The sequence below is a fragment of the Eptesicus fuscus genome, chromosome 6 (assembly GCF_027574615.1).
Source record: "Eptesicus fuscus isolate TK198812 chromosome 6, DD_ASM_mEF_20220401, whole genome shotgun sequence".
Classification (NCBI taxonomy): Eukaryota; Metazoa; Chordata; class Mammalia; order Chiroptera; family Vespertilionidae; genus Eptesicus; species Eptesicus fuscus.
In genome coordinates, this window is record NC_072478.1 from 15,462,721 (window position 1) to 15,490,560 (window position 27,840).

General features: G+C 43.0%; 1 protein-coding gene across 2 annotated transcripts; it reads left to right on the forward strand.

Annotated features, from left to right (window-relative positions):
- The first annotated feature begins 4,647 nt into the window (after positions 1-4,647).
- Positions 4,648-27,840, forward strand: SLC18A1 (solute carrier family 18 member A1). 2 transcript variants are annotated; one of them, XM_028132386.2, is made up of 15 exons: positions 4,648-4,771; positions 6,735-7,098; positions 7,930-7,988; positions 10,280-10,363; positions 11,201-11,293; positions 12,845-12,934; positions 13,153-13,196; positions 16,639-16,699; positions 16,778-16,873; positions 23,744-23,822; positions 24,748-24,799; positions 26,088-26,151; positions 26,427-26,546; positions 26,751-26,884; positions 27,727-27,840. In XM_028132386.2, the coding sequence occupies exons 1-15, from the start codon at positions 4,648-4,650 to the stop codon at positions 27,838-27,840; spliced, it is 1,578 nt and encodes a 525-aa protein (XP_027988187.2). The 2 variants fall into 2 exon arrangements, with proteins under 2 accessions (XP_027988187.2, XP_054572784.1); XM_054716809.1 differs by lacking the exon at positions 16,778-16,873.

Below are 27,840 nucleotides of genomic sequence, written 5' to 3' on the forward strand. Positions count from 1 at the left end.
TTCCTTTCTTTTTCCACCTTTTAAAAATTGATCTTCTCTACCTATCTGCTTTATTGATTTGTTATTATTCTAGTCTCTGTTGCTTTGTTCATGTATCTAATTTCCTCTTCCCTGCTCCTACTCAATTTATTTTTCCCTTTTTCTTCACTACTCATTTTTTCTCTCTCTTCTCTTGCTCTTTTCTTCTTCTCCTAATTTTTTAACTTGTTTCATTTCCTAAATTTAGGCCTATCTGCTCTCTCTTCTTTTATCCTTTTCAATTTTTTTCTGGTCTTCTCATTTCTTTTCTCCCTCCTCTATTCTAAATCATGGTGTCCTCCCCCTATTCCTCTAATTCATTAACCTTACTATTTAATTTAATCTCTGCACCTACAGATTCTGCCCCCTCCCTTTTCTGTGTGAGTGTGAGTGTGTTTGGTTTATTTTTCTTTTCGTTCTGTTGTGTGTTCTCCCCATTTTTTCCTTTTTTCCCCCTATCATTCTTGCTCTATTTTCTCTTTCCTAATTCTCTTTTCTCTAGTGGGCAATTTTGTTGGGGCTATAGGGGTCTTGTGTACATTCTTGTTTTGTTCTTTTTGTGTCATGTATTGTCTTGTATTTTATGCTGTTCGGTCAGCACCTCCATAATGGCTGGCACAACCTGGTAGGGAATGAGCCACATAATCAGACACCCTGAAAGGAGACTCCATCCATGAATAGGACAATAGCATTGAAGACCCACCTACAACAGGAGAACCCAAATATCTCAAGTAGAGGGCCTTCCTAGAACACCCAGCACCACTGGGTCCCACAAAATATCTACTACATAAGACCAACCCCAAAAAATCTGTGTGACATGGCAGTTTGATCTAATACATAGAAACAAATAAAATGGAAGAGCAAATATTGGGAGACAAAGAAACAATCCCAAAATGAAAGAAAAGGAGGAATCACCAGAAAAGGAACTAAGTGAAATGGAGGCAAGTAATTTGTCAGAGAAAGAATTCAGAGTAATGGTTTTAAGGATGCTCCAACAGCTGAATGAGAAGTATGAGCAACTCAATGAGAATTATAAGGTGCTGAATAAGAAATACACCAACATGAATAAGAATTCAGAGGAAATAAAGAATGGCATAGCTTCAATAAAGAACACCATGGAAAGTTTCAACAGTAGACTAGAAGAAGCTGGGAACTGAATTAGTGAGTTAGAAAACAAGGTAGAAAAAAAATGCCTAAGCAGAGCAGCAACTGAGAAAAAAATTAAAAAGCAGGAGAGTTTAAGGGAGCTTTGGGATAACATGAAATGAAACAACATCTGCATAATAGAAGTGCTTGAAGGAGAGAAAGCTGAGCAAAGAATAGAAAACCTGTTTGAAGAAATAATGACAGAAAACTTCCCTGACTTGGGGAAGAAAAAAGTTACACAAGTCCAGGAAGCAAGAAGGTCCCAATCAAGATGAATCCAAAAAGACCTACACCAAGACACATCATAATTAAATTGGCAAACATAAAAGACAAAGAAAGAATCTTAAAGGCTACAAGAGAGAGACAGAAAGTCACCTACAAGGGATTTCCCATTAGAATATCAACTGATTTCTCAACAGAAACACATCAGGAGAGGTCAATGGGGGAAAGGAGAGACATATGTAATTCTTTCAACAATAAAGATTTTCAAAAATAAAAATGTAAAAGATATCCATAGGGAAATTTTGTGGTCAGGATTTTATTTTAAGAGGATGGACTGAATAAAAAATAAATTTTATATGTACAACGAAAGAAAGAAAGAAAGAAAGAAAGAAAGAAAGAAAGAAAGAAAGAAAGAAAAAGAAAAAGAAAAATATGTTTACTAGAGGCTACTGTAGGCAAGACATTGGGATAATATTGGAATGCTAGTGCACAATCTATGACTTTACAGAGGCCAAGGATGTTGAATTTTTATGGCTTGAGAACAACATGTATAGATTATTAAATATTTATTTTCTTTGGTCCCTTGGGTGTTCTAAGATTTGTTTCTTTCCAGAAAGCAATTGGGAGCACGGGAGCTTCTTTGACTAAGTAGCAAGGGACAGGAATTGCATTCTGGTTCCATTTTGTCCTCCAATTTGTATTCAGACTCAGGCAAGAGTTAAAGAGTTTGATGACAGATAAGCACAGATGAAAAACAGTGCAGCCCAGTGCATCTTTGCATAGGGTAATTTCTCTTCTACCTTTCTCCTCTCCAGTCCTGCTTTCCTGCCTCTGACGCAGGGAGCTAAGGGTCTGAATGAAACCTGCTGGAGGTTCCAATTAAATTTTTGTGGACAAAGGGCAAGCTCGGCTTCCTCAGATAACAGCTGGCAATAAATCCATCAGCACATCCACTTTCAGAGAACAGTCCCTGCTGAACTGCTAACAGCTGCCAATATCTCGTTGAGTACCTCACACAAGATGGGCTCTCCGGTAAGAAATTTCTCTGGACAAATTTAATCCTTCCTTGTATTTGTGTCTCTCAAAAGAGAATTTTTATTCTAAAGTAAAGTTTACTACTAATTAGTTAGCAAACGCCTGGTTTGGTTTTTGTTGGTATTTTTAGGTTTATCCTTAGAGTACATATTTTGAACCATTTTACATCATTTAGTTTTCTTTTGCTTTCCTTTTAGCCTCTTTATTTCCTTCCTTACAAATTCTAACTAAATTTGTATTTAGAAATGTCTTGTTGATACAGGATCTTAAGTGACTGCTTGCATTTTCGGTTTGAAACTTAATGGGATTTGGTTCAGTGGGAACCACTTGGTTGCTTAGAGCTGTGGTGTGAATAATGTTCTTCTTCCAGCCCTGATCTTAGAACAGAGTAGCTCAGTACTTGGGATACTTCCAACACTGGAGGCTGACTATTGAATCCCAGTGATAAACATTTAACTTTATTTACTTTTTGTATTATGAAAATAGTCAATAACAAAACATTTAGAAATTATAGAAAAAAATGAAAAAGAAGATAATTTAAGCATCAGTTATAATAGCTGACATTTGGTTATGTATCTTTCTAGTCTTTTAAAAATGTGCAAATCAATTTCTTATATAACTGAAGTCAAACAATAAATAAAGTTTAGTATCCTTTTTAAAACTTGACATCATATTGAGTATTTCCTAAGTCATTGAAATTGTTTGAAAACATGATTTTAAGAGCTATTTATGTATCTCCATTAAAATATTTCATTTATATTATATGAATAATTCAGCAATTTGTCATTTTAAACCTAAATTTTGGACTGCACTTCTGATCATTTTCTAAGGATATGTTCTTAGAAGTAGAGTTACCAAATAAAAGGATATCCGATCATTAGAGTCTGATGCATTTCATGGCAGTAAACTATGTTAAAATTTGTATGATTGGTATTGTTGATACCATAACAGAAGCCATATAAAAGAAAATAAAAAATTTCCCTGAAACTGTTATTACCTGAAAACAGTACAGCCCACTGCATCTTTGCTTAGGGTAATCTCTCTCTCTCTCTCTCTCTCTCTCTCTCTCTCTCTCTCTCTCTCTCCCCTTCAAAATACAGTTACTTAACCAAATAACAGTTTAATAAAATGCTGTTACTTAATGCTGACTAATGATGACATGAAATCCTAAATAGAAAACTAATCATGAATGTTAATATTTTATTTACACAGAGTAACACATCATTCCGAGCAGGGATTTAGAGCTTACACTAAAGGATAGGCGTACTTCTAGTACCACAGAGCAAAGGGAGGTGGTGGGGTACATGCCTACAAGTTAAAAAGTTTGGATTTCATTCTAGCTTGACACCCACTGTGTGACCTGAGACAAACCTCCCAGTTCGAGTCTCAGATTTCTCATCTGTGAGAGGAAAGTGCTGGTCTAGGTCAGTGTTTCTCAGTCGGCAGCATGAGTCACACTTGTGACCATGAGGTATTGTTGTGTGTTACATAGAGACAGACCATAATTTGGTTTTGGCATGGCACATAACGTTATTTTTTAAAACAAGCATTTCAGTTGGTTATTTTAAGTGGATTTGGAAGAAAAGATTGCATAAGTAATAGTGTAAGTAATCCTTAGATATGATGTGATCATGGAAGGTCCTGACACTGATAGGCAGGTGTCTGACACTTAAGAAGGAGCAAGATCTCAAGAATCCTCATCCTATGCTGGGTAGAATTCCAGTCATGAAAAACTGGTAAGCAGTGGTTGGCAGGCCCGCTGGGAACGAGGCAGAGTTATTAAGCTGTATAAGTTGTGAACAGAGCTATGATCAGGTGGCTCAGTTGGTTGGAGCATCCTCCTATACACCAAGAGGTGGCAGGTTCTATTCCCGGTCAGGGCATATACCTAGGTTGCGAGTTTGATTCCAAGTTGGGGCATGTACGGGAAGCAACCGATCTATGTTTTTTCTCCCACATCAGTGTTTCTCTCTATCTCTCTCTCCTTTCCTCCCTCTAAAAATCAATAAACATATCCTTGAGTGAGGATTAAAAAAAAAAAAAAGTGAATAGAGACAGGCTTGGAAAAGTTTCCAAATTCCTGAAACTCTGTACTTTTTATTTAATAGTGAGTTTCACTGGTCTGGGCAGACTTCCCCCTCTACTGAAAAGGCTGCTGAAGACCTGCATTGTAACAGGACCTTCCCTAAGAACCTGGAAGAGAAGACCCTCAGCCCAGTACTCACCATGCTCAGGGCTGTATGGAATGCCCCTCAGCATTGGCTGCAGGAGGGGAGAGAGTCCAGGAAGTTGGTGCTGGTGGTTGTGTTCGTGGCTCTGCTCCTGGACAACACGCTGCTTACTGTGGTCGGTACGTCTGGAGTCTTGGTGTCGGGGATAATTTGCTCTGGGCCCAGCAATACCCACCCCTCTAGCTTTCAGCAGTGAATGGACTTTCATGCTTGAAACGGCCCAGAAGTTTCTGGGAATTGGAAGAGACAGCAGGAAATGGAGTCCGAAGCTTGCCAACCATTGCTGAAAGTTCCAGGGGTTCGAAGATAAAGAGATTCAGAGAGTATCTGACCAAAAAAAGATAGACTGGAACCAGAACTGGTATTACTTCCTCCCCATGCTATCTTCCCAAGGTGCTAATGACTCCAAGTGGCCTCTGGGACAATGAGCCCCTTCTCACTGTTACCTTCCCAGCTTCTGCTCCACCAAAATAGCATACTTTACATGGATACCTAGCTTTGTATCAAAACCTACCTTTCTGGTAGTTCATTCCCTCAGAGTCCTGCTTTTTTCAGTTGGTAGTTATTCATCTTTACATTTGGCTATGCCAGTGTCTAAATGAGTGCTAATGTGTTGCCTCTCTTGGGTAAAATATCTGCTTTGAAACAAGAATCTTTCTGAGACAAATCATTAACACAATATAGTCAGTTCTCGATATGTGGTAGTTCGGCTCTCTAAAGTTGCTGCAAAGACTGAATTTAGCCAATACTGAATCATTGCTCCTAGGGGAACTATATACACACACATCCCATATAGATTATAATCTTAAATCCTAAAAACACCCATCCTTGTAGTTTGTGTTTTTTAAAACACACACACACAACAGTATTTTTTTTTTTATTGATTTTGGAGAGAGTGGAAGGGAGAGGGAGAGAGAAAGGTAGAAACATCAATAAGAGAGAACATCAATCGACTGCCTCCTGCACAGCCCCTACTGGGGATCGAGCCTGAGATCTGGGCATGTGCCCTGACCAGAATCAAACCAGTGACCTCCTGGTGCATGGGTCGACACTCATTGAGCCACACCTGCTGGGAAATTCTTTTTTTTTTTTTAACTTTTTAAATGTTTCAGGTACAGTTGACATTTAATATTATATTATTTTCAAGTGTACAGAGTAGTGATTGGACATTTATATAACTTACGAAGTGATCCCCCTCTAAGTCTAGTCACCTGGCATTATACACAGTTACTACAATACTAGAGGCCTGGTGCATGAAATTTGTGCACTCAGGGAGGTCCCTCAGCCCGGCCTGTGCCCTCTCACAGTCCAGGAGCCCTCGGGGGATGTCCGACTGCTGCCATGAGCCTGGCTTCTCGCTGAGTGGCACTCCCCCTGTGGGAGCGCACTGACCACCAGGGGGCAGCTCTTGCATTGAACATCTGCCCCCTGGCAATCAGTGCATGTCATAGCGACCAGTCGTTCTGCTGTTTGGTCAATTTGCATATTAGCCTTTTATTATATAGGATTATTGATTGTATTCCCTATGCTGTACTTTACATCCCCATGACTAATCTGTAACTACCAATTTATATTTCTTAATCCCTTCACTTTTATTCACCCAGACCCCCAAGCCCTCTCTCACCAGGCAACCATCAGTTTGTTCTCTGTATCTATGAGTCTGTTTCCTATTTACAAAAGAGAAAACAAGGTCTGGAGAGCCGGCCTAGTCCAACCTCAGCTGGGAAAGTTAGCATCTGGTGACTCAAAATTTTCCCTGCTCTCTGCATGCATGTCCGAGAAAACTCATGACAACTCTGCTAGTATTGACTTTGTGGTCACAAATAAATTTTAGCCAGTAGGTGAATTAGCCAATATGGAATCTATGAATGATGAGGACCAATTGTATGATGGTTGAGATCCAGGTACTTTAGCTGATAGTATAATGTGGGTGGGCACAATCTGTTATTGGGATTCAAATCATGTCACTTAGACACCTGCCTTGAACATGAAACTGAACCTCATAGCAATGACCCTGGACCTACTAGTGGTAAAAAGACTGTGTGTTCTTAGCCCTCACCACATGTCCTTCTTGACTTTCAGTGCCCATTGTGCCCACCTTCCTCTATGCCACAGAATTCAAAGAAGTCAACACTTCTCTGCACCTCAGCACTGCCACAACTTCCCGGCATGCCCTCACCTCTCCTGCCTTTTCTACTATCTTCTCCTTCTTTGATAACAACACCATGGCTGTTGAAGAAAGTGCGCCCAATGCCACAGCATGGACAAATGCCACTTCTGGCACCATCGCCCCTCCAGTCACAGGGGCCATTTCATCCCATAAAAACAACTGCCTGCAACACTCAGAGTTCTTGGAGGAAGAGAACATACGAGTCGGGCTTCTGTTTGCTTCAAAGGCCGTGATGCAACTTCTGGTCAACCCATTCGTGGGGCCTCTCACCAACAGGTATCTCGTGGGTGCTCAGGGGCTCAGGAACAAGAGAATGGGTTAAGCCTTAACCGCTAAGGTATCCTAAAGGTGGTTAGAAGGGAGAAAGAAGGAAACTCTCTTGTCTGCACCCCAGGATAGTCAGCTGTTAGAAAAGCTGGTTACCCCAAAGCAGTGGTCGGCAAACTCATTAGTCAACAGAGCCAAATATCAACAGTACAACGATTGAAATTTCTTTTGAGAGCCAAAAACCGACTTCTGTGCATGGGCCACGAAGTTTCAATCGCACTGTACATGTGCGCCCGCGCGTGGTATTTTGTGGAAGAGCCACACTCAAGGGGCCAAAGAGCCGCATGTGGCTCGCGAGCTGCAGTTTGCCGATCACGGCCCCAAAGGATAGCATGATGTTGATGAAATGCCATGGGCTTCCAATTTTCTTAGTGATGTAATGACTAGAATGCCAAGAAGGGAACCATGAAGAGAAGTATGCCATTGATGTTTATTTTAGTGTCCTAGAACTTGGCTCCCGTAGGATAAGGATAGGAATGGAACAGTCCTATTGTAAGCTAGAAAACAGGCTTCTTAGCAAGTTGTGCTTGGGATTACCTGACTTTTCAAAGGGGTGTACACCCTGACTAGACTATCATTTCTGGAAAAGAAAATTTTAGCCCTGGTCTATGGGAAATTTTTTATGTTTGTTTACTTGTTTATATGCATTCACATGTCATATCTGTTCTCTACATCTGCACTCAAATAAATGAATTTCTCTTCCCAATTACATGAAAATATATAGTCCAAGTTTATGGATGCCTACTGGAGCTATATCTTTTTTTTTAAATTCCCTTTTAGGATTGGATATCACATTCCCATGTTTGCTGGCTTTGTTATCATGTTTCTCTCCACAGTTAGTAAGTAATTTGCTTCCTCGTTTCTTCCCTTCACTGATTACCTTTGATTTTATCACATGCACTGCAGGGAAGACAGCAGGATCAAGCTAGCTCAGTGGCCTATGATACTGATTTAAATGCTTTGCACCTTCTGGTATGGGGACTAGAGCAATAATGGCAATTCAGCCTGGTTGGAATTTGTATATTCTGCTATAGACGATACTTCACTTTCTTCAGCAGGGGAAAACTATGAAGGCTGTTTTACTGTGTATGTTATAGTGTGTGTGTAATCCCTTGGGTGAGTTCAGAACAAACCTCGCATCTTCGGGAAGAGGTCATATTTTTTTTTTTTATATGAAAAGGTAAAGGACAACTAACAAAGAATCTAAATTGGACAAGAGCAATTGGAAAAGTCCCCAAAGTCTGCTGCCTTCAAATAAGAACATTAAAGGTCAGGAAATGTTCTAACTTAGGAAAGTAAATTTGCTAAAGAAACAAGAGAAAGACAAATAGTTCATCCAGTAACCAATAAACATTCCTAATAAAATATAGATGGAATAAGAGCAGTAAGTGAAAAAAAAATATGTCTGGAAATTGACCCTGAGAATTGAAATAAGCAGGAATGAATGAAGTGGGGTTCATGCGGGGAAGGCAGCCTATGGACCCACTGCTGACTCTCCTACTGGAACCACGGACTTTCTTATCCCTCCGGTTTTTCTCACCACCTTTCTGTTACTTTCCTGCCTTTTTATTGCTTCTCCTCAGGCGTTCTTCCCTTCCAGCACAGGGCTTGCCTCCTATCTTTAACAGGAGTTTGTCTCATTCAGGGCGAAGGCCGCAAAGTGCAGGAGCTGGATGAAGTTCTGTCTTAAGCTTACTTAAGACAATTCTAGCTGAATCAAAGAAAATGAGGATATTCAAGTTAGACATGTTTATTGAACTTCTGGGGGCTCAGCCTACACTAACCAGTACGTTAAAAATGAATAATTTACTCTGTTTCATCAAATGAGACGTAATTCATTCCACAAAAGTTGATGGCAAAAGTCACTGAAGGTTTCTAGTTCCCCAGGACTTTATGATGCTGTTACTGAACCGAAAGTGTTTGTCCACCCAGTGGGAGAGAGCCAAACCCTAAACACTGAGAATTGCAGGGGAGAAATATTGGCTATTTTATTATGAATGGCACCACTCAAAAGCCCAAACTCTCTGATGGCATGTAGGGTACAGTTACATAGGGCAAAATCACAAGACACCATGGGTTAGGGGCTCAGGGTCATGCTAAGAGCTGATTGGTTGGAGATGAGGTAAGAGTAATAAATAATTTTTTTGTAAAGGATATAGGAAGAATCAACCTTGAACAGATTGGAAATCAGAAGGCCTGGGAGAGGGCCCTGGAGGCCAGGCAAGGAAAGACCAAGTGTATGCATGTTTGTAGACAATGTGATCATGTCGGGAAGGAGTAAGGAGTTTATAAGACATCAAACAAGGGAAGACATCTGTAATGAATGGGCAAAGGGATTTCAGTTCTGCTGATGCAGACACTCTGGGAAGGAGTCTTCTGTCTTTCGGGGGCTTTGCCCTGAAACTGGAGTGAGACATGTCTGCAATTACCAGCCTTACCACCAACACCCTATAATTTAGTTTTTGATAACATATTTCTATTTGGTTCTCAGTTTTGTGTATGTTAGTCTCTAGTAGACTGAATCTCTTCAAGGGCATGAACTGAATGTCTCTTTAGTTCACATCTGCTAAGAGCCTAGCACAGCTGCATAGTCAGTGTTGCAGTACAAGATAAGGGAAAATATCTGATTGGATAGAAAGATATTACTTTAATATCTACCCATCGCTTGTGGCCCTTCAAGTACACATAGCTTTTTAGCCCCATCCTTCAGATGACCCAGTAGGGCCCAAAAGTGGCAAAAGCCAAACCCAGGTGTTGCATATGGATGATCCAGAAGTAGGGTCTAAGAACAAGTTCCCAGTCCTGGGCATTGGACTTGGTAGACAACCCTGATTCCGGTGGATAGAATGTTGGATGTTGGGCTATGGAAATGTGGAAATCCAGCTTCCATCTAACATGTGGTGAATCGATTTATGCTTCTGTGGTGTCTCAGTCTCATGCTAATTAAAATGCAATCCTCATTAAGGGTGGGGGGTTAGAAAGACAACTCCAAGAACAGGGAGCAGTGAGCATGCTTAATTAAAACATATGCAAATGGCTCATCTTTGTAATATCACGGGCAGGTTTTCTGGTGGCCAGGGGACAAAGACAATCTGCTAACTGGAGTATTCTTGCTGTTCTCTTTGTCCAGTGTTTGCTTTTTCTGATACCTATACCCTGCTCTTTGTGGCTCGAACCCTTCAAGGCATTGGATCTTCATTTTCATCTGTTGCAGGTAACACTGACATCTTACACACACACCTGCACACACCACCTTGTTTATCATCGTAAGACCCTATTATATAATTTATATGAAAAAAATATTTTAAAAATAGCCTAGAAGGCAGAAATTATGATTCAAAAACAAGGTAATTATAGTGTTGCCAGCAGTGCCTATTAATTCCTCAGGCTGACATAACTCCCTCTGGTCATGTTAGATGCAGCTAGTTCAGGTCAAAGCAAGCCCTAGGTAAAACCATGAAGTAGGCCAGGCTTTTACTTAATGCCACTCTGTGGCCTTTCCTCTGTTCCCTCTTACCACTTAATAGGAATAGTAATGTCCATGCTACCAGTAACGCCAGCACAGTTTGCAAAGTGTTATCAAATACAATATTAATGTTTACACATGAGGGAATGGACATGAGAGCCCAGCTCACACTCTTGTCCAGGCACTTGGCACTGTCCTCCTTTTCCTTGGGCACCCCCATTGAATAGAGCAATGCTCTGTGTTCATATGCGTTCCCTTCCTTGGTCTAGTCACTCAGGGAAATGTGCTAGGAAATCATAACATGATATGAAGTGCAATGTCATGGGACAATGGTATTCTGTGTTCCCTTCTAAGAGACTTGCACTTGCAACAATATTCTGAACAGAGGGAATGAGCAATGTGGGAGTTTGGGGGAGCAGCGGGAAAATATTTGTAAAATACTATGGGTTAAGTGTTGTAAAACCCCTCAAGCTGAAACTCAAGCTAAGATGATCCCTGAAGATATATCAGGGTGAAGGCCATGGACCCTGTGAGAAGGCAGACAGAAAACTCCTGCATTTTCACTCCTCCTGTCACCTCCTTCAGGTCTTGGGATGCTGGCAAGTGTCTACACTGATGACTGTGAGAGAGGCCGTGCCATGGGAATCGCCTTGGGAGGCCTGGCTTTGGGAGTGCTGGGTAAGTGGCATCTGGCCCCAGATCTAGGTTCATAAGGGTGGAGTGCTGCAGACTCTTTGAAGATGGCTCCAGGAGGCAGGTGATCTGCCGGGTCATGGAAAACAATATTTTCCTTCTTTCTCTGTCCAATCAGAGTTTGAGTCCTTCTGAAAGTTGGCCCTGGAAAGGTGAAATCCCTTTCCCTTTAAGAAGCTGAATAGCTCTTTGGGGCCTGGGAATGGTCCAGAAACCTATTCTAGTCAAGGGAGTGAATCTCCCCATGTCAGCAGCCACTGCCTCACCTCTGCATCCACACATGGCCAGCTTTCAACATGAGAACATGCTCTTTGTCAGATTTTGCGCTAAATGCATTACAGACATAATCTCCTTCATTTCTCAGCACCATGCTGCGAAGGAGGAATGATTACTGCAGTGTAGAGATGAGAATAGGAACGTTTAGATAACCATCCAAGGTCACACAGCCAGGGAATGCCGGAGCCACGATACAGATGCAGATTTTCCGGGCTTGACCCCCAAGCTTCAAGCCATAAGGCTGTCCTTTCTTTGAAGTTCATCCCTGTTAAGGTTTAATTGACTAGTCCAACAAGCCACATACTTTTACTGAGCACTTACTACATGCCAACCACAATGCTAGGCCAGAGGGGCTATAGGTAAGTAGGAGCTTACAAGCTAATTAGGGAGAAAACACTAAAAGTCTCTTCCCTGGCTCACACCCCACCCTCTACCACCACAGGGAAGAGATGGAACAAAAGCCCTGCTCTTTGTTAGTACCCACCTACCCAAACACCCAAGCTAAAACTGCTGCATCCCTGTCTCCTTTCTCTCCTCTCACTCCCAAATGAATACGCCCATTGTATTCTCTACAGCCACTTCCTCACAGTCAGCTCCTCATCATGTCTCAGTAGGAATGTGGCACCAGTCTCCTGCCTGATCTCTTCCACAGTCTCCTTCCTTCAAGGTGCTCCAGAAAAAGCTCCCAAGCCCAGAGCTGGGGGTATTTCTCCCCTGCTTAAAAGCACTGATGTTTCTCCCTAGCCTTCAAAGCCAAGTAGATGCTTTATCTGGATATACGGGCCCTTAACTATTTGCCTTCAACCTTCCCAACTCTACTCTTTCTCTCCCAAATACTCATATTCTAGTAGAACTGACTTTCTTCTATTTCTTTTCCAACCACACTCTCGTTTCTGACACTTCTGTGTTCTTCACACACCGTTCTTCCCCACACCAGTATTATGCACCTGACAAAGCCCAGGTGGCTTCCTGAACGCACTACACTGTGCTTACACAGCACTTTGTAGCTGGAACCTTTACTGTTGAACTTTACTTTTTATACCACGTTCTAATTATTTGGGTTCACCACCATGCTCATTTTCTCCACTAAAATGGAAAGACCTTGGAACCAGGTCTTCTTCATCTCCGAATCCCCAGAACCTCCTGTGGAGCTCAGCCCCAAGTAGGCCTTCGGGACACACTCACTGGGGCCATGTGGGCAAGTCACGCTGGCTGGGAACTGGCCCTCACCTCTGCAGTCTCCCTGCTTTGCCTTTCCAGTGGGAGCTCCCTTCGGAAGTGTGATGTATGAGTTTGTTGGGAAGTCTGCACCCTTCCTCATCCTGGCCTTCCTGGCACTGCTGGATGGAGGTAAGTCACCACAAGAGGCACGTGCAGGCGATAGCCCCGATCAGGTTGGGAATGCAGTGTGCTGTGGTGTCAGTCTTGGCATGTTTGAATGGATTGAGGACTAGGAAAGTAGAGAGTTAGATCTATATGTGACAGAGTGAGAGCAATGTGGCTGTTATTGGAGCCGCCAACAAATCAGTGGTTAAACTGAACTGTCTCTTTCCCTCTTTCCTTCTTAGCACTCCAGTTTTGTATTTTACAGCCTTCCAAATTCTCTCCTGAGGTAAGTAGACACCAAGCTCCATTGCCAAGAGATTTATAGAATGACTAAGGTGGTGACCCAAACGTCCCTAGACCATCCCTCCAAATTACAAGAAGAAAGATGAAGGGAAATGGAGTCAGGGGAAGTGAGAATTGTACTGTGATTCCCAGATAGGGTCGTATTTAAGGTAGTGTGCGGGGTGGTGTGGGAGTCTGGCTTGATATTGGACAAAGGTGGAGGAAGGGCCTTATGAACAATCAAAGAAACCTTTTGAAGTACACACACACACACACACACACACACACACATACATATATACAGCCATGCATCGCATAACAATGTTTTGGTCAACAATAGACTGCACATACCATGGTGGTCCCTTAAGATTATAACAGAGCCAAAAAATTCCCATTGTTTAACAACCCTGTAGCTGTTCTGACAGTATAGCCATGGTAATGTAGCAGCATGTATCACTCGTGTTTGTGGTGTAAACAAACCTAAGGGGCCCTAGCCAGTTTGGTTGAGTGGATAGAGCATGGCCTGCAGACCAAAGGGTCCCGGGTTTGATTCCAGTCAAGGGCACGTACCTTGGTTCCAGACTCCTCCCCGACCCGGGCCCTGGTCAGGTCTTGTGCAGGAGGCAACCAACTGATGTGTTTCTCCCACATTGATGTTTCTCTCTGTCTTCCTCTCCCTTCCACTCTCCCTAAAAATCAATGGAAAAATATCCTTAGGTGACAATGAACAAAAACAAAACAAAACAAAACACCTACTGGGCTGCCAGTTGTATAAAAGTATAACACATTAAATTAGGTGCAGTACATTAGGATAATGATAATAAGCAACTATGTTACTGTTTTATGTACTTACTATAGTATACTATTTATCATTATTTTATAGTGTGCTCTTTCTACTTATTAAAAAAGGGATTGCAGTACACCATCAGTGGCCTCATATATCTCATGTTTACTGTGTCTCATGTTTGCATAATTTTCTCTTGTGCTTGATTTAATTTCATGTTGTTTGTATAGTAATATGCTCTTCAAGCATGTCAAACTTAAAGGCTAATGTGGGCCAAATAAACAAGGTTAAAGTTTATGTGGGCTGCAAAAAAACAAAAGCTTCAATTTTCATAGAAACATAGGTTTATTTCGATAGAGACATGCTGAATACAAAGGGATGAAATAAAGGAATAATCGTTAACATAAAATAATGGAACATTTTAATAAAAATTAATATTTTTTTCTTGAACATTAACTTACCAGACACTGAATAACTGTACAAATTATAAGCGTAATGCAAATAAACCTATTTTTCTTGTTCTCCAAAAGCGAAATATTTCCTGTTGTGCACACCAAACAAGTCAGTACAAGACTAATGACATGGCAATCGGCTGCTAAAATATTCGCTGCTAGTATTAGTGGAAAGAAATAGTGCACCTGCGCATAAGGGAAGTGAATGTAAAATGATTATAGTAATCAGTCATTAGCAAATGTTGTATTTCATCATTAATAACTAGTAGCCCTGCACACGTATCTGTGCACCAGTAGGTCGCTGCTGCCCTCCTGTAGCTCTCCGCCAGCTTCCCCGCAGCTTGCTGCCCTCCTGTAGCTCTCTGCTGCCCACTTGTAGTTCGCTGGCCCACCCTCCTGCAGATCTGTGATCCGGTCATTATGTGGTCAGTTGTTACGCCTCACGGCGTAATGAATAATTGGCATATTCCTCTCTTATTATAAAGGATTATGTATAACAGGATATTGTAAAAATTAAGTTACAAAATTTTTATTAAAATGTTTCTTACATACCGTTATATTGGCTAGGCCACAAAAATATTTGTTGTGGGCTGCATGCGGCCCACAGGCCACGAGTTTGACATGCTTGTTGTACATGCTTGTAGACTAGAAGCAATTAGCTATATCACATACCCTAGGTGTGTAGTAGGCGATACCATCTAGGTTTGTGTAAGTGCACTCTGTGATGTTCACCCTAAGACAAAATTGCCTATTCGCATTTCTTAGGATGTATTCCTGTTGTTAAGCAGTATGTGACTATATATATATATATATATATATATATATATATATACCCATCCTATATAATAAAACCCTAATATGCAAATCGACTGAATGGCAGAACGACCAGTCGCTATGATGCACACTGACCACCAGGGGGCAGATACTCAATGCAGGAGCTTCCCCCTGGTGGTCAGTGTGCTCCCAGAGGGGGAGCGCTGCTCAGCCAGAAGCCAGGCTCATGGGGAGTACAGCGGCAGTGGTAGGAGCCTCTCCCACCTCCATAGCAGCGCTAAGGACCCCTTGGGGGATGTCTGACTGCCAGCTTAGGCCCGCTTCCCACACTGCCGGCTTAGGCCCGTGGGGAGCAGGCCTAAGCTGGCAGTTGGACATCCCCCAAGGGGTCCCAGACTGCGAGAGGGTACAGGCTGGGCTGAGGGACCCCCCTGTCCCATGCACAAATGTTGTGCACCGGGCCTCTAGATAGGTAGATAGATAGATAGATAGATAGAGCCATATATATATAAATATTTTTGCCACACCTGTGTATTAAATATCTATATTAAACTCATGACTATATATGTATATATAAACTTAGTGCATGAATATATGTAGATATATATAGATATATATCTACAATATATATATATATATGTAGATGTATATATAGATATATATATACATCTACAATATATATATCTATATTGTAGATATATATCTACTTAGTGCATGAATATATGTAGATATATATATTGTAGATGTATATATATACATCTACAATATATACAATATATATATCTACAATATGTAGATATATATCTACTTAGTGCATGAATATATGTAGATATATATATATGTAGATGTATATATATATCTATATATACATCTACATATATATATATCTACATATATTCATGCACTAAGTTTATATATACAAATGTAGTCATGAGTTTAATATAGATATTTAATACACAGGTGTGGCAAAAGAACCAGGAAGGAGACAATGACTTTGGGATCTGCACATCCATAGTTATAACACCCCAGATCTAGAGAACACCTTAGAAGCCATCCAGGCAACCTGTCCCCAAAGAGCATCCTTACAGACTGTCATTCTGTCTCAGTTAAATATCAGAGTTTATTTGATTCCAAGCCAAAGATGGCTCTGGGAAATCCATATCAAACCAGGAAGAAGGGGAGAGAAGAAAAGAATGCAAAAATCATGGCAACATTTGTTCTAAATACCTTGAATTTGTTGCCACGTCAGGCCAAAGTGTGGGTAACCTGGGAACCCACTACTTGTAATTGGCATCTGAAGTTGGGGTAGCCTTGAGGGACTGAGCCCTGGCCCTGTGGGGTCTGTGCTAACTCCAGATCTGTACATTCTCAGATTCTGTGAAAATAGGAGAAATTTATATACCATACAAATGGAGTTTTATTGTCCATGTTCTCAGAGTGCCAAGGGGACTCCGCTCCTTACACTTCTCAAAGACCCTTATATCCTGGTGGCTGCAGGTAAGTTGACAAAACTCCCCCTTGGGTTGGGAGAGTCTGGGTTTCAGGGCCATGTGGTTCACAAAACTGTCCCCCCAGGTTCCCTCTGCTTTGCCAACATGGGAGTGGCCATGCTGGAGCCCACACTGCCCATCTGGATGATGCAGACCATGTGTTCCCCTGAGTGGCAGCTGGGTAAGTGACCTTGGTCCCCAACTCAGGCTTGAGCAGAAGTGTGTGCCACAGCCCTTCCTCAGGGATTAGAGAAGCATCACTAGGTCCAGGTCTTCAGGGTCACAGGGAGACAATGTGCTTCCTTCATAGAATGACCTGCCCATCCACACCTGTAAATCAAGCCTGTTTGGGTGGGTAGTGCCTCCAAGAAGTAGCTCAAGAAGGACAGGGTGGGAGGGGCTGCAGGGCTGTAGAGCAGCAACTTCCTGTGTGGTAGAACCATTAATGATTTCTAGTCAGAGGACCTAGATCAGTGATGGCGAACCTATGACACGCTTGTCAGCACTGACACGCGTAGCCATTTCTGATGACACGCGGCCGCATGCCGAGGATGAAACATTTGCTGCTCCTGAGGATGAAACATTTGCGACTAGAGTCTTGGAGTTAGTTTTTTCCTCAAAGTGACACACTACCCGAGTTATGCTCAGTTTGTTGGCGAAGTTTGACACACCAAGCTCAAAAGGTTGCCCATCACTGACGTAGATTTTCATTTCTATTGATTGGCTATGCAAACTCTGCAAATCACAGAAACTTTCTAAGCATCACTTTTCTCATCTCTAAAATAGACATCAGAATACTATCTAGTTCAAGGGTAATTAGAGGAATAAATGGCAGTCGTGCACTGTAGAACATTAATATGCATCCCAATTACCATCCATATTTTCTCTCTTCAACTCTCCTTTGCCCACATTGCTTTTTTTGCTACCTTTTCACCTCTGAAAAGGAGCCCTCACCTAGGGAAGGTGCTGGTCTCTGTACCCCAGTGGAGAGCTCTGGGCCCAGGAGAGAGGCCTGCAGCCTCCTCTGCTCCGTGGAGAGATGTCCTTGTGACCTATCTGAGCTTAAAGAGGAGGCACTGGCCCTTTCCAGGAAGCCCGAGGACAGGGACAGAGAAGTCTACGTGCAAATCGCTCAGTCACTGCAGGGAGGAGAGGCTCATGGGGCCAGAGGGGAAGCCGATAAGGACCTGATACGGCTCAGCATGCAATAAAAAGCACTAAATCTAATTTTTTAGGGGACGATTCTAAGCAAGGTTACCAGCCCCAAATTGAATTTTTCTGGGCTGCAGCTGCCTCTGACCATGACAATTAATTGAGTTAGTCAGTGCTTGGTGCCAATCAGCATCCCTGACCTGAGGTTCTGGCTGTGCAGGTGGGAACCACAGCTCAAAATAGCCCTTCTCCAGCCTTCTTTACTCAAAAGAGAGAATATTAAAAGCAAACCAGCATCTGTCAGTGACGGGTGAATTGTTGACTTTGGGCTTAATTGTAATCGTCACAATAGTTTCCATTAGGCAGCACTATTGCCTCTCCGTGGGAGAGGCAGAGTGGCAGGTGAGACCTGAGGAAGCGCACAGGGTGATTTCCGGGGGTCCCCCTTGCAGGCCAGGCTGTGACAGTAAGTCAGAGTTCAAGGAGGCTTTGTCTCCCCCGTCCTTTACAGCGTTCCTCGGAGCTATCTTTATCAAAACTGCCTGGAAAGCTTGTTGAAACTCAGATATGGAGGCCCCGCCCAGCAATTCAGTGAAACAAGTTTGCATGCCTAGTCAGTTTCCGGGTGATGCTGACCCGGCCTCGGTGACCACACTGAAAAATATTGTTCTACGTGAAGATCACCTCTCAGTGCTGGGAGGAAAGGAGACGAGGCTTTGGGAGGGATTGTTGTCCGTGACTGAGCACTCTAATGGCCCACGTGCCTGCTGCTCTCACCGAGGGGGCGGGAGAAATACTCGAGCTTTGGAAACAGGCCGCCTGGGTTTGAATCCTGGTGGCCACTTACTGATTGTGACCTTGGATAAGTTTCCTAACCTCTTGTGGATTCCACTCTTTTTATTTATAAAAATGGAGCCGCTTTTCAGAGTTGTTTTCAGGATTAAGTGGATCTATGAATTCTAAAAGGATTCGCACCATGTATGGACTATAGGATATACTCAGGAAATCAAAATCATTACTGTTGTCATAACTGTTTTTTGTTTAAAGCACTTTGACAATCACGACTGTGTAATCCCCACCCCTTGAAGATGTGCTATGAAAAATATATGTGTGTTTGTGGACATACAGTCTGGAACACCTGTTTTGTACAAGATGTCACTGAAATGCAAGCTATTCCCGGGCCTTAAAGAACAAGCCACTCTGATTGAGGAAAATCTCATTCAGAAAGTTTCACGCCATTTAACATGAGTGTAAGAGGATGATCTAGGACAGTGGTCGGCAAACTGGGGCTCGCGAGCCACCTGTGGCTCTTTGGCCCCTTGAGTGTGGCTCTTCCACAAAATACCACGTGCGGGCGCGCACGTACAGTGCGATTGAAACTTCGTGGCCCATGCGCAGAAGTCGGTTTTCGGCTCTCAAAAGAAATTTCAGTCGTTGTACTGTTGATATTTGGCTCTGTTGACCAATGAGTTTGCCGACCACTGCCCTAGGAGGCTAGAGGGCTTCCTAGGGGAACTTGATTCCAGACAATCAGGTAAATAGTTGTCTAATTTTTTTTAAGCAGTTAAACATAAAAAAGTGGATGCGGTTTGAAACAGATTGCCACGCTGTACAGGTTGACTAGACAAATCCAGTGAGGTACACTTCACTTCCACCCGCAGAAGAGAATATTAAAAGCAAACAAGCCACCCACCAGTGCCTGGGGAATTGTTGACTTTGTGTTTAATTGTCATCATCACGACAGTCTCTATTAGGCGGCACGTTTCCTCTCAGTACAGAGAGGCCGAGAGGCTGGCAAGGCCCACGGAAACTCCCACAGCGGATTCCAGGTAGTCCCTTGTGCCAGAGCCATCTGGCTGCCACATTGGAGGTGTGGGTGGTAGAAACACCTGGAGTTGGAGTGAGAAGGCCTGGGTCCCAGTCCTGACCCTGTTTCTCACCAGATATTACTAGGTAAGGCCAGTGCTCAGAGGGTACTTCACCTGTGCCAGGAGCTACGAAAAATGGTTGCTATGCATCATGTCATCTAAGCCTCCCAGCCAGCCTATTAATAGGAATTATTATCCCCATAGTTCAGAGGTTTCTTATTCTGACCCAATTTCCCATTGCCCTCCCCAACCCTGAGCTTTATGGAACACTCTGTCCTGGGCAAGGTCCCGGTACCCTCAGCCTCTTCTCTGTACACATCCCTCATCTCCTTGCCCTAACTGAGACCTGGATGTTTCCCGAGAATGCTGTTTCATGCAGCCCTTTGGTGGACGCCCATGTTCCTCCTTTGCTCTCCTTTGCTGCTTCTGAATCATTTCTTCTTCATTCTCCTTCAAAGAACCCCACTTCTTTGAAGATCATGTCGTTAAGTTATACTACCCACCCCTCTTCCCTTCAATCATCCACCAACCCCTTACTTACCCCTTCTCATTCATTAAAGCTATCAACACTGGGCTCGTTTTCTTTTTCATCTCTACTCCTGTCACTGTTTTTGGTGACTTCAGTAACCAGGTGGATAATCCTCTGTTATTTAATTTTACTCTTTTGCAATGATCCTTTTCTCCTCTCCACCTTAACCAATCAAACCTTCATATAATCTTGACATTGACATCATCATTCATTATATCGCCTCTGAAATCTCCGTTCTAAGCAGTCCAGTTATCCCCTTCCATACTCCCTGCTTAGGTACTCTAATACCCCCATAGCAACACAGTTTGGCCACTTTGAGATCACTGTTGGCCTCAGTTCTGTTTTGCTCATGTCTCCACTTCCTTCTTTACTCAGCGTGGATCCCATCATGCCACTCCTTTGAAAGCACTGGGATTCCTTTGCCATTCTTCCCCTGGGGTTGTCACCTGGCAAAGCCTTGACTCTGGTTACGTCCGTCTGGTAGCCAGCTCCTTGGCTGCGCACAAACAGTGGAACGGGACTATAGGGAAACACAACTGCACTGTTGGTCTCAGCTTAGATTTATGGCCACTACCATCTTTTTTAAAAATTTATTTTTAATTATAGCTGACTAAGGTAAGTTTTTACACTGTCAAACAATTTTTTCTAGAAGTTTCCTCGTAATGTTCTCCTTCCCACTTTCCAAAATGACTATTTTAGACATCTCCATTCAGACCTCTTATACAACCTCATCCCTTCACTTTTGTCATTCTCAACTCCCAGTCATGGAGAAAATAGAAGAAATGAGAAAGGAGCTCACATGTTCCCATCACTAAGCATACTCACTTGCCTGCACCTGCGCCCACATCACTGCCGTCTCTTTATGGCTGAAGCATCCCAGCTCCTATCAAAGGCCAAACTCCTTTTTTCCCCTTTTCTCCTGGGTTTCACCCCCTATCACCTACTCCATTGGCTGCTCCTCTCCCCATTTCTATATCCTCCCTCTCTGCTAACTTTTAAAGGTAGGAGTCCTCAGAACCTCTGACCTTTTGTCTATTCTTTTCAGTTTGATCTTTGGTAGTGCGCCCAGCCATTCCATGGCTGTAGGAACCATGCATAAACCAGTTAATGGAACGTATCTGTTGAGGATCTTTCTGCAGAACTCTAGACTTGTGTGCCCAACTGCCTGATGTCTCCAGTGGGACATCTAATAGTCTTTCAAGCCTTTCATGTTCCCACCAAGCTCTTTCTTCATCTCCAGTCTCTAGCCACTCAATTCATTAGGGCAAAAACCTAGGTCATCCTTGATTTTTCTCTTTCCCCCACTCCTCTGCCTGTCCCCAATCCAACAGGAAATTCCACTGACTCTACCTGCAAAATACCTTCACTTCTCTGTATAGTGACTTCTTTTTTTAAAATCATTATTGTTGAGAATATTACAGATGTACTCCCAATTATCTCCCTATTGCCCCCCTTCACCCAAATACCCCAGGTCTTCACCCCTCTATTGTCTGTGTCCATGGTTAATGCATGTATGCACATAAATTCTTTGGTTAATCTCTTTCTGCTCCTCTCCCTCTCCCCTCTGAGATTCATCAGTCTGTTCCAATTTCCATGCCTCTGGTTCTATTTTATTCATTAGTTTATTTTGTTCATTAGATTCCTTGTTTGTTTATTTTTATACTAGTAGCCCATTTGCAGGAAGAATCCTGCAAGCGGCCTCGTGCGCTGCCGCTGCCACTGCTGTTGCAGCCGCCACACCTGCACCTGCTCCGCCTCGCTCTGCCCCACCCAGCCCCGTCCCGCCCAGGCTTTCCCTCTGGCAGCCACCTTGCTTTCTGCTTTTCCTCCCTCTTCCTTCTAAGTTGTCTTCAGTCTTCACTCCTCCCTCCCTCAGCGTATGCAAATTAACTGCCATCTTTTTTGGGTAATTTGCATACTTGCCCTGATTGGCTGGTGGGGCGTGGCTTTGACTGGTGGGCGTGGCTTGGGCATAGCGAAGGTGTGGTCAATTTGCATATTACTAGTTTATTAGGTAGGATTCAATTATTGATAGCTATGTATTTATTGCCATTTTATTGTTCATATTTTTATTTCTTCTTTTTCTTCTTTGTCTTCTTCAAGACCCTTTAACATTTCATGTAATACTTGTTTGGTGGTGATGAATTTCTTTAGTTTTTTCTTGTCTGGGAAGATCTTTATCTGACCTTCAATTTTAAATGATAGCTTTGCTGGATAAAGAATCTTGGTTACAGGTCTTGCTTTTCATCACTGAATATTTCTTGCCACTCCCTTTTGGCCTGCAGAGTTTCAGTTGAGAAATCAGCTGACAGTAGTATGGGCCCTTTCTTGTACATAACTAACTGCTTCTCTCTTGCTGCTTTTAAGATTCTTTTTTTTTGTCTGTAACTTTTGGCATTTTAATTATGATATGGGCTTCTTTGGGTTCATCTTGTTTAGGACTCTGAGCTTCCTGGACTTGTATGTCTATTTCTTTCACCAGTTAAGGGAAGTTTTCTGTCATTATTATTTCAAATAGGTTTTCAATTTCTTCTTCTCCTTCCAGCACCTCCATGATGCAAATGTTGGTATGCTTGGAGTTGTCCTAGAGGCTCCTTATACTATATTCATATTTTTGCTCTTCTGCTTGGGTGTTTTTGCTTCCTCATATTCCAAATTGCTGATTTGATTCTTGGCATTCTCTACTCTACTATTAGTGATATGTAAACTATTCTTCATTTCATTTAGTGTATCCTTCATTTCTGACTGGCCTTTTTTATGTGGTTGATGTTCTCACTAAATTTCTTGAGGTTCTCATTAAGTTTCTTGAGCATCCTTATACCATTGTTTTGAACTCTGTATCTGGTAGTTTGCTTGCTTCCATTTCATTTAGTTCTTTTTTTTTTTTTTTTTTGGCCATTTCTTCTGTTCTTTCATTTGCAACATGTTTGTGTTTTTGTTTTTGTTGTGTGTCGTGTTTTTTTTTTTTTCTTTTCTGCATTTTGGCTGCTTTCCTGTGTTTGTTTCTATGTACTAGGTAGATCTATTAGTATGTCTCTTGGAATTGGTAGAGTAGCCTTGTGTAGTAGGTATCCAGTAGGGCTAGTCGCTCAGCCTGCCCATCACCTGAGCTGGGCACTCTAGGTGTACCCCTGTGTGGGCTGCGTGCACTGTCCTGTTGTAGTTGAGCCTTGATTATAAGGCAGGAATTTCACTTCATAGGAAGTATGTATGTCTTTCTCTAAAGCTCATGTTCTTATACTGATAACCAAGGGTATTTTATACATGAGAATGGCATATTAGGGCTGGTACATTAAATGTATTAAAATCCTGCTCCTGAGGAATGCAGAGGTATGGGAACCTATGTCATCTGCTCTAGGTTTGCACAAGGATCTCCAACCCACAAATCAAACTGGTTTGCAAACCTTGAAGGATATCTGGAGACTTCACCATATTACAGGAAATAAGGTGTTTTAGAGTAAGTGGGGCATGTCCTGAAATGCTGACCTGTGTCTTTCTACAGGTCTAGCTTTCCTGCCTGCCAGCATCTCCTATCTCATTGGCACCAACCTCTTTGGTGTGTTGGCCAACAAGATGGGTCGGTACGTAGATGGGGATCTGGGAAGAACAAGAGAAATGTAAGGTAGGACAGACTTTTGAGGATGTTCCTGCACATGAGATGATGAACAACTTCCCTGAGGTTGAAAGTTTAGTACAAGTACACACAGACAAAAAATGCCCACTGTGAGCATGGGGCTGGTTAGGTGGTGAGAACCCTAAGGAGAAAGGATGGTCCTGAGCTGGTTGCTGTAGAAGAGGCAGTGAATATTTGAGGGAAAATCTTTACTTTCCAAATGTTTATTGTCCAATTGAAAAGATAAAATAACCCCACAGAGAACAGGTATGAAAAAAAGCAGTTCTCTGGGTCAGTGTTTCCAAACTGTGTTCCATGAAGCCCTCAGAGGCCACCAAGGGTTGAGGACTAAGCGGTATCAGTCTGGATCCTGTTCCTCCGTAATAGTGAGAGTAGCTTTAATTTTATATTTGTAGTGCAGCATAAAGATTTTTAAAATAACTTTTAAAAACACTGCTGTAGGAAATCAGAGAATGAAATAAGTTTTGGTTATTTGTGTAAGTGGTTTCTGAGATGAATCTTGAAGACCTAATGAAATATGAATACAGGAGTGATTGTCTGAATTGGGAAATAGCAAGAATCAAGTTTGAGTGTTACTTCCAAGGGGCCAGTGCCTTGTCAGTCAACTGGTTCCTCTTCTACAGGAAGGGAGAATAGTTACCATTACCTCCTCTGCTTCTATATGGAAAAAAGTATGCAGTCAAGAAAGAGATGGAGGAAGGAAAGGGCTCACCTGGATACAATCTGGTCTTGTAGAGATGCATTCATCTTCTGACATCCTACTGGGTTCTGGAATTAGGAGTGGTAGGACTAGCCAGTGTGGTGGTGATGAGGTGGCAGGTGGAAGGGATCTCTCCTTTTGGCATCATTTAATGACAGCTCTTTTTTCCCAGGTGGCTTTGCTCCCTGATTGGCATGGTGGTAGTAGGTATCAGCTTGCTTTGTGTAAGTATAATAAGGTCTAATTGAGACAGACAGAGAAAGAAAGAGAGACACACCCAGAAATTTAAACACCACTTTCCTTTAAAATGAGCAGAGGGTTGACTTGGCAAGGACTGTCAGAAAGGCCATTTCTGCCTAAGTAGGCAGATATAAACAACTGAAAGAGATGCCACCAGGCATCCCATTGAAGAGAGGTAAGGAAGGAGAGGGAGAGGGCAGTGGAGGGTTGAAGTTGGAGGTCTGAGGCTCTGTGTATGGGCATATGAAGCAATACATGTTGGTATCTATTTCTGGGGCCAGCAAGATGGTGCATTTTATGGCTTCATTTATTCATCCTATCCTGACAGAACCCCATAAGCCACTAGGTGAGCCATTATCTGTGCCTCAGCCTCCAAGACCAGAATACTAGATCGAAGAGGAAAAAAGAGGGCTTTTCCATTTTTTCAAGAGTCCCTTCAAGCTCTCTAAGCTGTTATTATCTCCTCTTCATAATGGAGACCATAAGCACACTTACAGGCTTGCCAAGGTAATCCGCATAGACCACAGCAGTGTCTGGCATATAGTGAGCCCCAGTGAATCTTAGCCAATATTATTAATAAAATATAAGTACCCCTTGAGGAATCTTTCCCAAAGTTATTATCAGCCATTAATATCAAAATGATACATTAAACCCTCTGAGGGGTGAGTGTGTTGAAGTAGCAAGTTTGGGTGACAGATGCCCAGGGAGGAAGGTAATGAACCAGCAGAAGAGAAAAGGAAGGCTTCCATGGATGTCAGGGAGGATGAGAGGATGAGCTTGCTAATGTGGCTCCAAACCATGACACCTGCCCTCTAGCTTTTGGGTAAATGGTTGTTTATATCTCCTCTCCTTTTTGCTCCAGAGGCTACCAAGTTAAGACTTGGATGATGTTGCTAACAGAAATGAGAGGAACTCCATTCAGTGAAGAATGAGGATAGAAGTATGTGTTTGGGTGGAGGGGTTGGAGGACAGGGAGGAAGAATCCATGCAACAGAAAAGGACCATTGTTATGCTATAAAGCAGTCAAATCTGAGGTTCACCGTTGATCTTGTCACTTATTAGCTCTGTAACTTTGGACAGATCGAACAGTCTAGTGTTCCTATCTTTAAAATGGAGGTAAATAGTCTTCTTCATAGGAAGTGTGAGAATCCAAACAAGTGGTATCTGTGGCACAGAGCACGTGAGTGCATATCATGGAAAAACCCTTTGTTGTGCTGCCTGCACATGACCCAGCTGGACTCCTGATGAACTCTCCCTCTTTTCCTACTGCAGGTTCCTCTGGCTCGTAATATTTTTGGCCTCATTGGTCCCAATGCAGGGATTGGCTTTGCCATAGGTAAGGAGTGCCCTTCAAGGAAATAAGAAGAACCTAAATGTTGGCTTTGGGTCACATCAGAGGAGGTCTATAGAAAGGTAGAGGGATGAGGAGGGCAGCTGGCAGGGGTATGGTGAGATGGGCTCATATTCCTACCTGGAATGGGTGTCATTTTGAGTGGGGGGACATCAGGCTAAGGAAGTGGACTAAAGGGAGGAGGGAAAGGGAATATGCACAGATAGGGAGGGGCCTGGGGGTATTGCTGGCAGAAGGTATTCTGTTTGCTCTTGTTACAGGCATGGTGGATTCCTCTATGATGCCCATCATGGGACACCTGGTGGACCTGCGCCACACCTCCGTGTATGGGAGTGTCTATGCCATCGCTGATGTGGCTTTTTGCATGGGCTTTGCTATAGGTAAGTTGGTGAGGGGAGAGGGGAGCACCCAGGACCTGGTGTCCCATCTCCCTTTTCCACTGTTTATCAGCTGGACGTGATGCTTTGAGGCTGATCCTCCCAGGGTTCTGGAGACATTTGCTCCTGTGATATCCTCTGGGTCACCTGCTGACCCTCACCTGGTGTCTTCAATAAACACTGGTGACTTTGATTTATCTCTCACAGGCCCATCCACTGGGGGTGCCATTGTGCATGCTATCGGTTTCCCCTGGCTCATGGTCATCATCGGAGTCGTCAACATCATCTACGCTCCTCTCTGCTGCTACCTGAGGAGGCCCCCAGCCAGAGAGGAGAAGCTTGTAAGGGGCTCTGACTACTGCTAAAAACAACCTTGTTTCTTTCCAGGTCTCTCGCATTCCTTTTCACTCTATGCTCTTACTTCCTCCTTGTTTAATCATCCCTCTGCTTTGCCAAGTGTTCTGATTCCCTTTTCATCTTTACCTTTCTTTTGTGGACTTCCTTAATTTCCCTTCTCTACATAACCACTTCCTCTCTTACACCAGGCAGGTAAGCAGGGTCCTTAGTAAACAAGGAAAATGGGAATTTTGCAAAGAGTTGTGAGCAGGGACCTTCAAAGGCATTTTATAGTTGCTGTAGGTACTAGCAAAGCGTGAATTACCAAATTATCTCCCTAAAATGGATAGAATTCCACTGGGTTCATTCATTCATTCATTTATTCATTTGTGTCTACCATGATCCTTACCAGGTCATCTCAAACTATCAAAACCTTAGGGGAGAGAATCACCACATATGATTTTAGTTGACAAGATACTTTCCTCTTATTGAAGCATGAGCACCCGGAGGGCACAGGTGGGTTAGGGATGGATGTGGTGGCTGCTCAAAGGAACCACAGAAGAAAGGTCTGATTGGGCGGGGGAGGGGGAGTATGCCAGTTTTAGCTGTAGCCTGCACTACTGCTGTTAGGATTCAATTACAAGATATCAGATGTTTACCTTGACTAGGGTTGCTACAGCTAGGTGCCTTGGGAGGCCTGTGCACGTACATGAAGCAGAAAGAGGGTCCTATGCTTGTTCCTTCCGTCTTTCCTCAGCGACCCTAGACTTGGCTGAGCTAGCTGGGAAGGGAATGAAGAGACTGAGTCAAGATGTTCAGTGATTTCTCTTTCTGCCTCTTGCTGCAGGCAATTCTGAGCCAGGAATGCCCAATGCAGACCCGGATGCATGCAGTCCAGAAGTCCGTGAGGGCATTTCCACTGGGGGAAGACAGCGATGAGGAGCCTGGCAGTGGGGAGTAG

Coding starts and splice junctions, on each gene's coding strand:
- SLC18A1 (XM_028132386.2), top strand. CDS start 4,648: ATGCTCAGGGCTGTATGGAATGCCCCTCAGCATTGGCTGCAGGAGGGG. Junction 4,772..6,734: donor CACGCTGCTTACTGTGGTCG/GTACGTCTGGAG, acceptor CTTGACTTTCAG/TGCCCATTGTGCCCACCTTC. Junction 11,294..12,844: donor CCTGGCTTTGGGAGTGCTGG/GTAAGTGGCATC, acceptor TTGCCTTTCCAG/TGGGAGCTCCCTTCGGAAGT.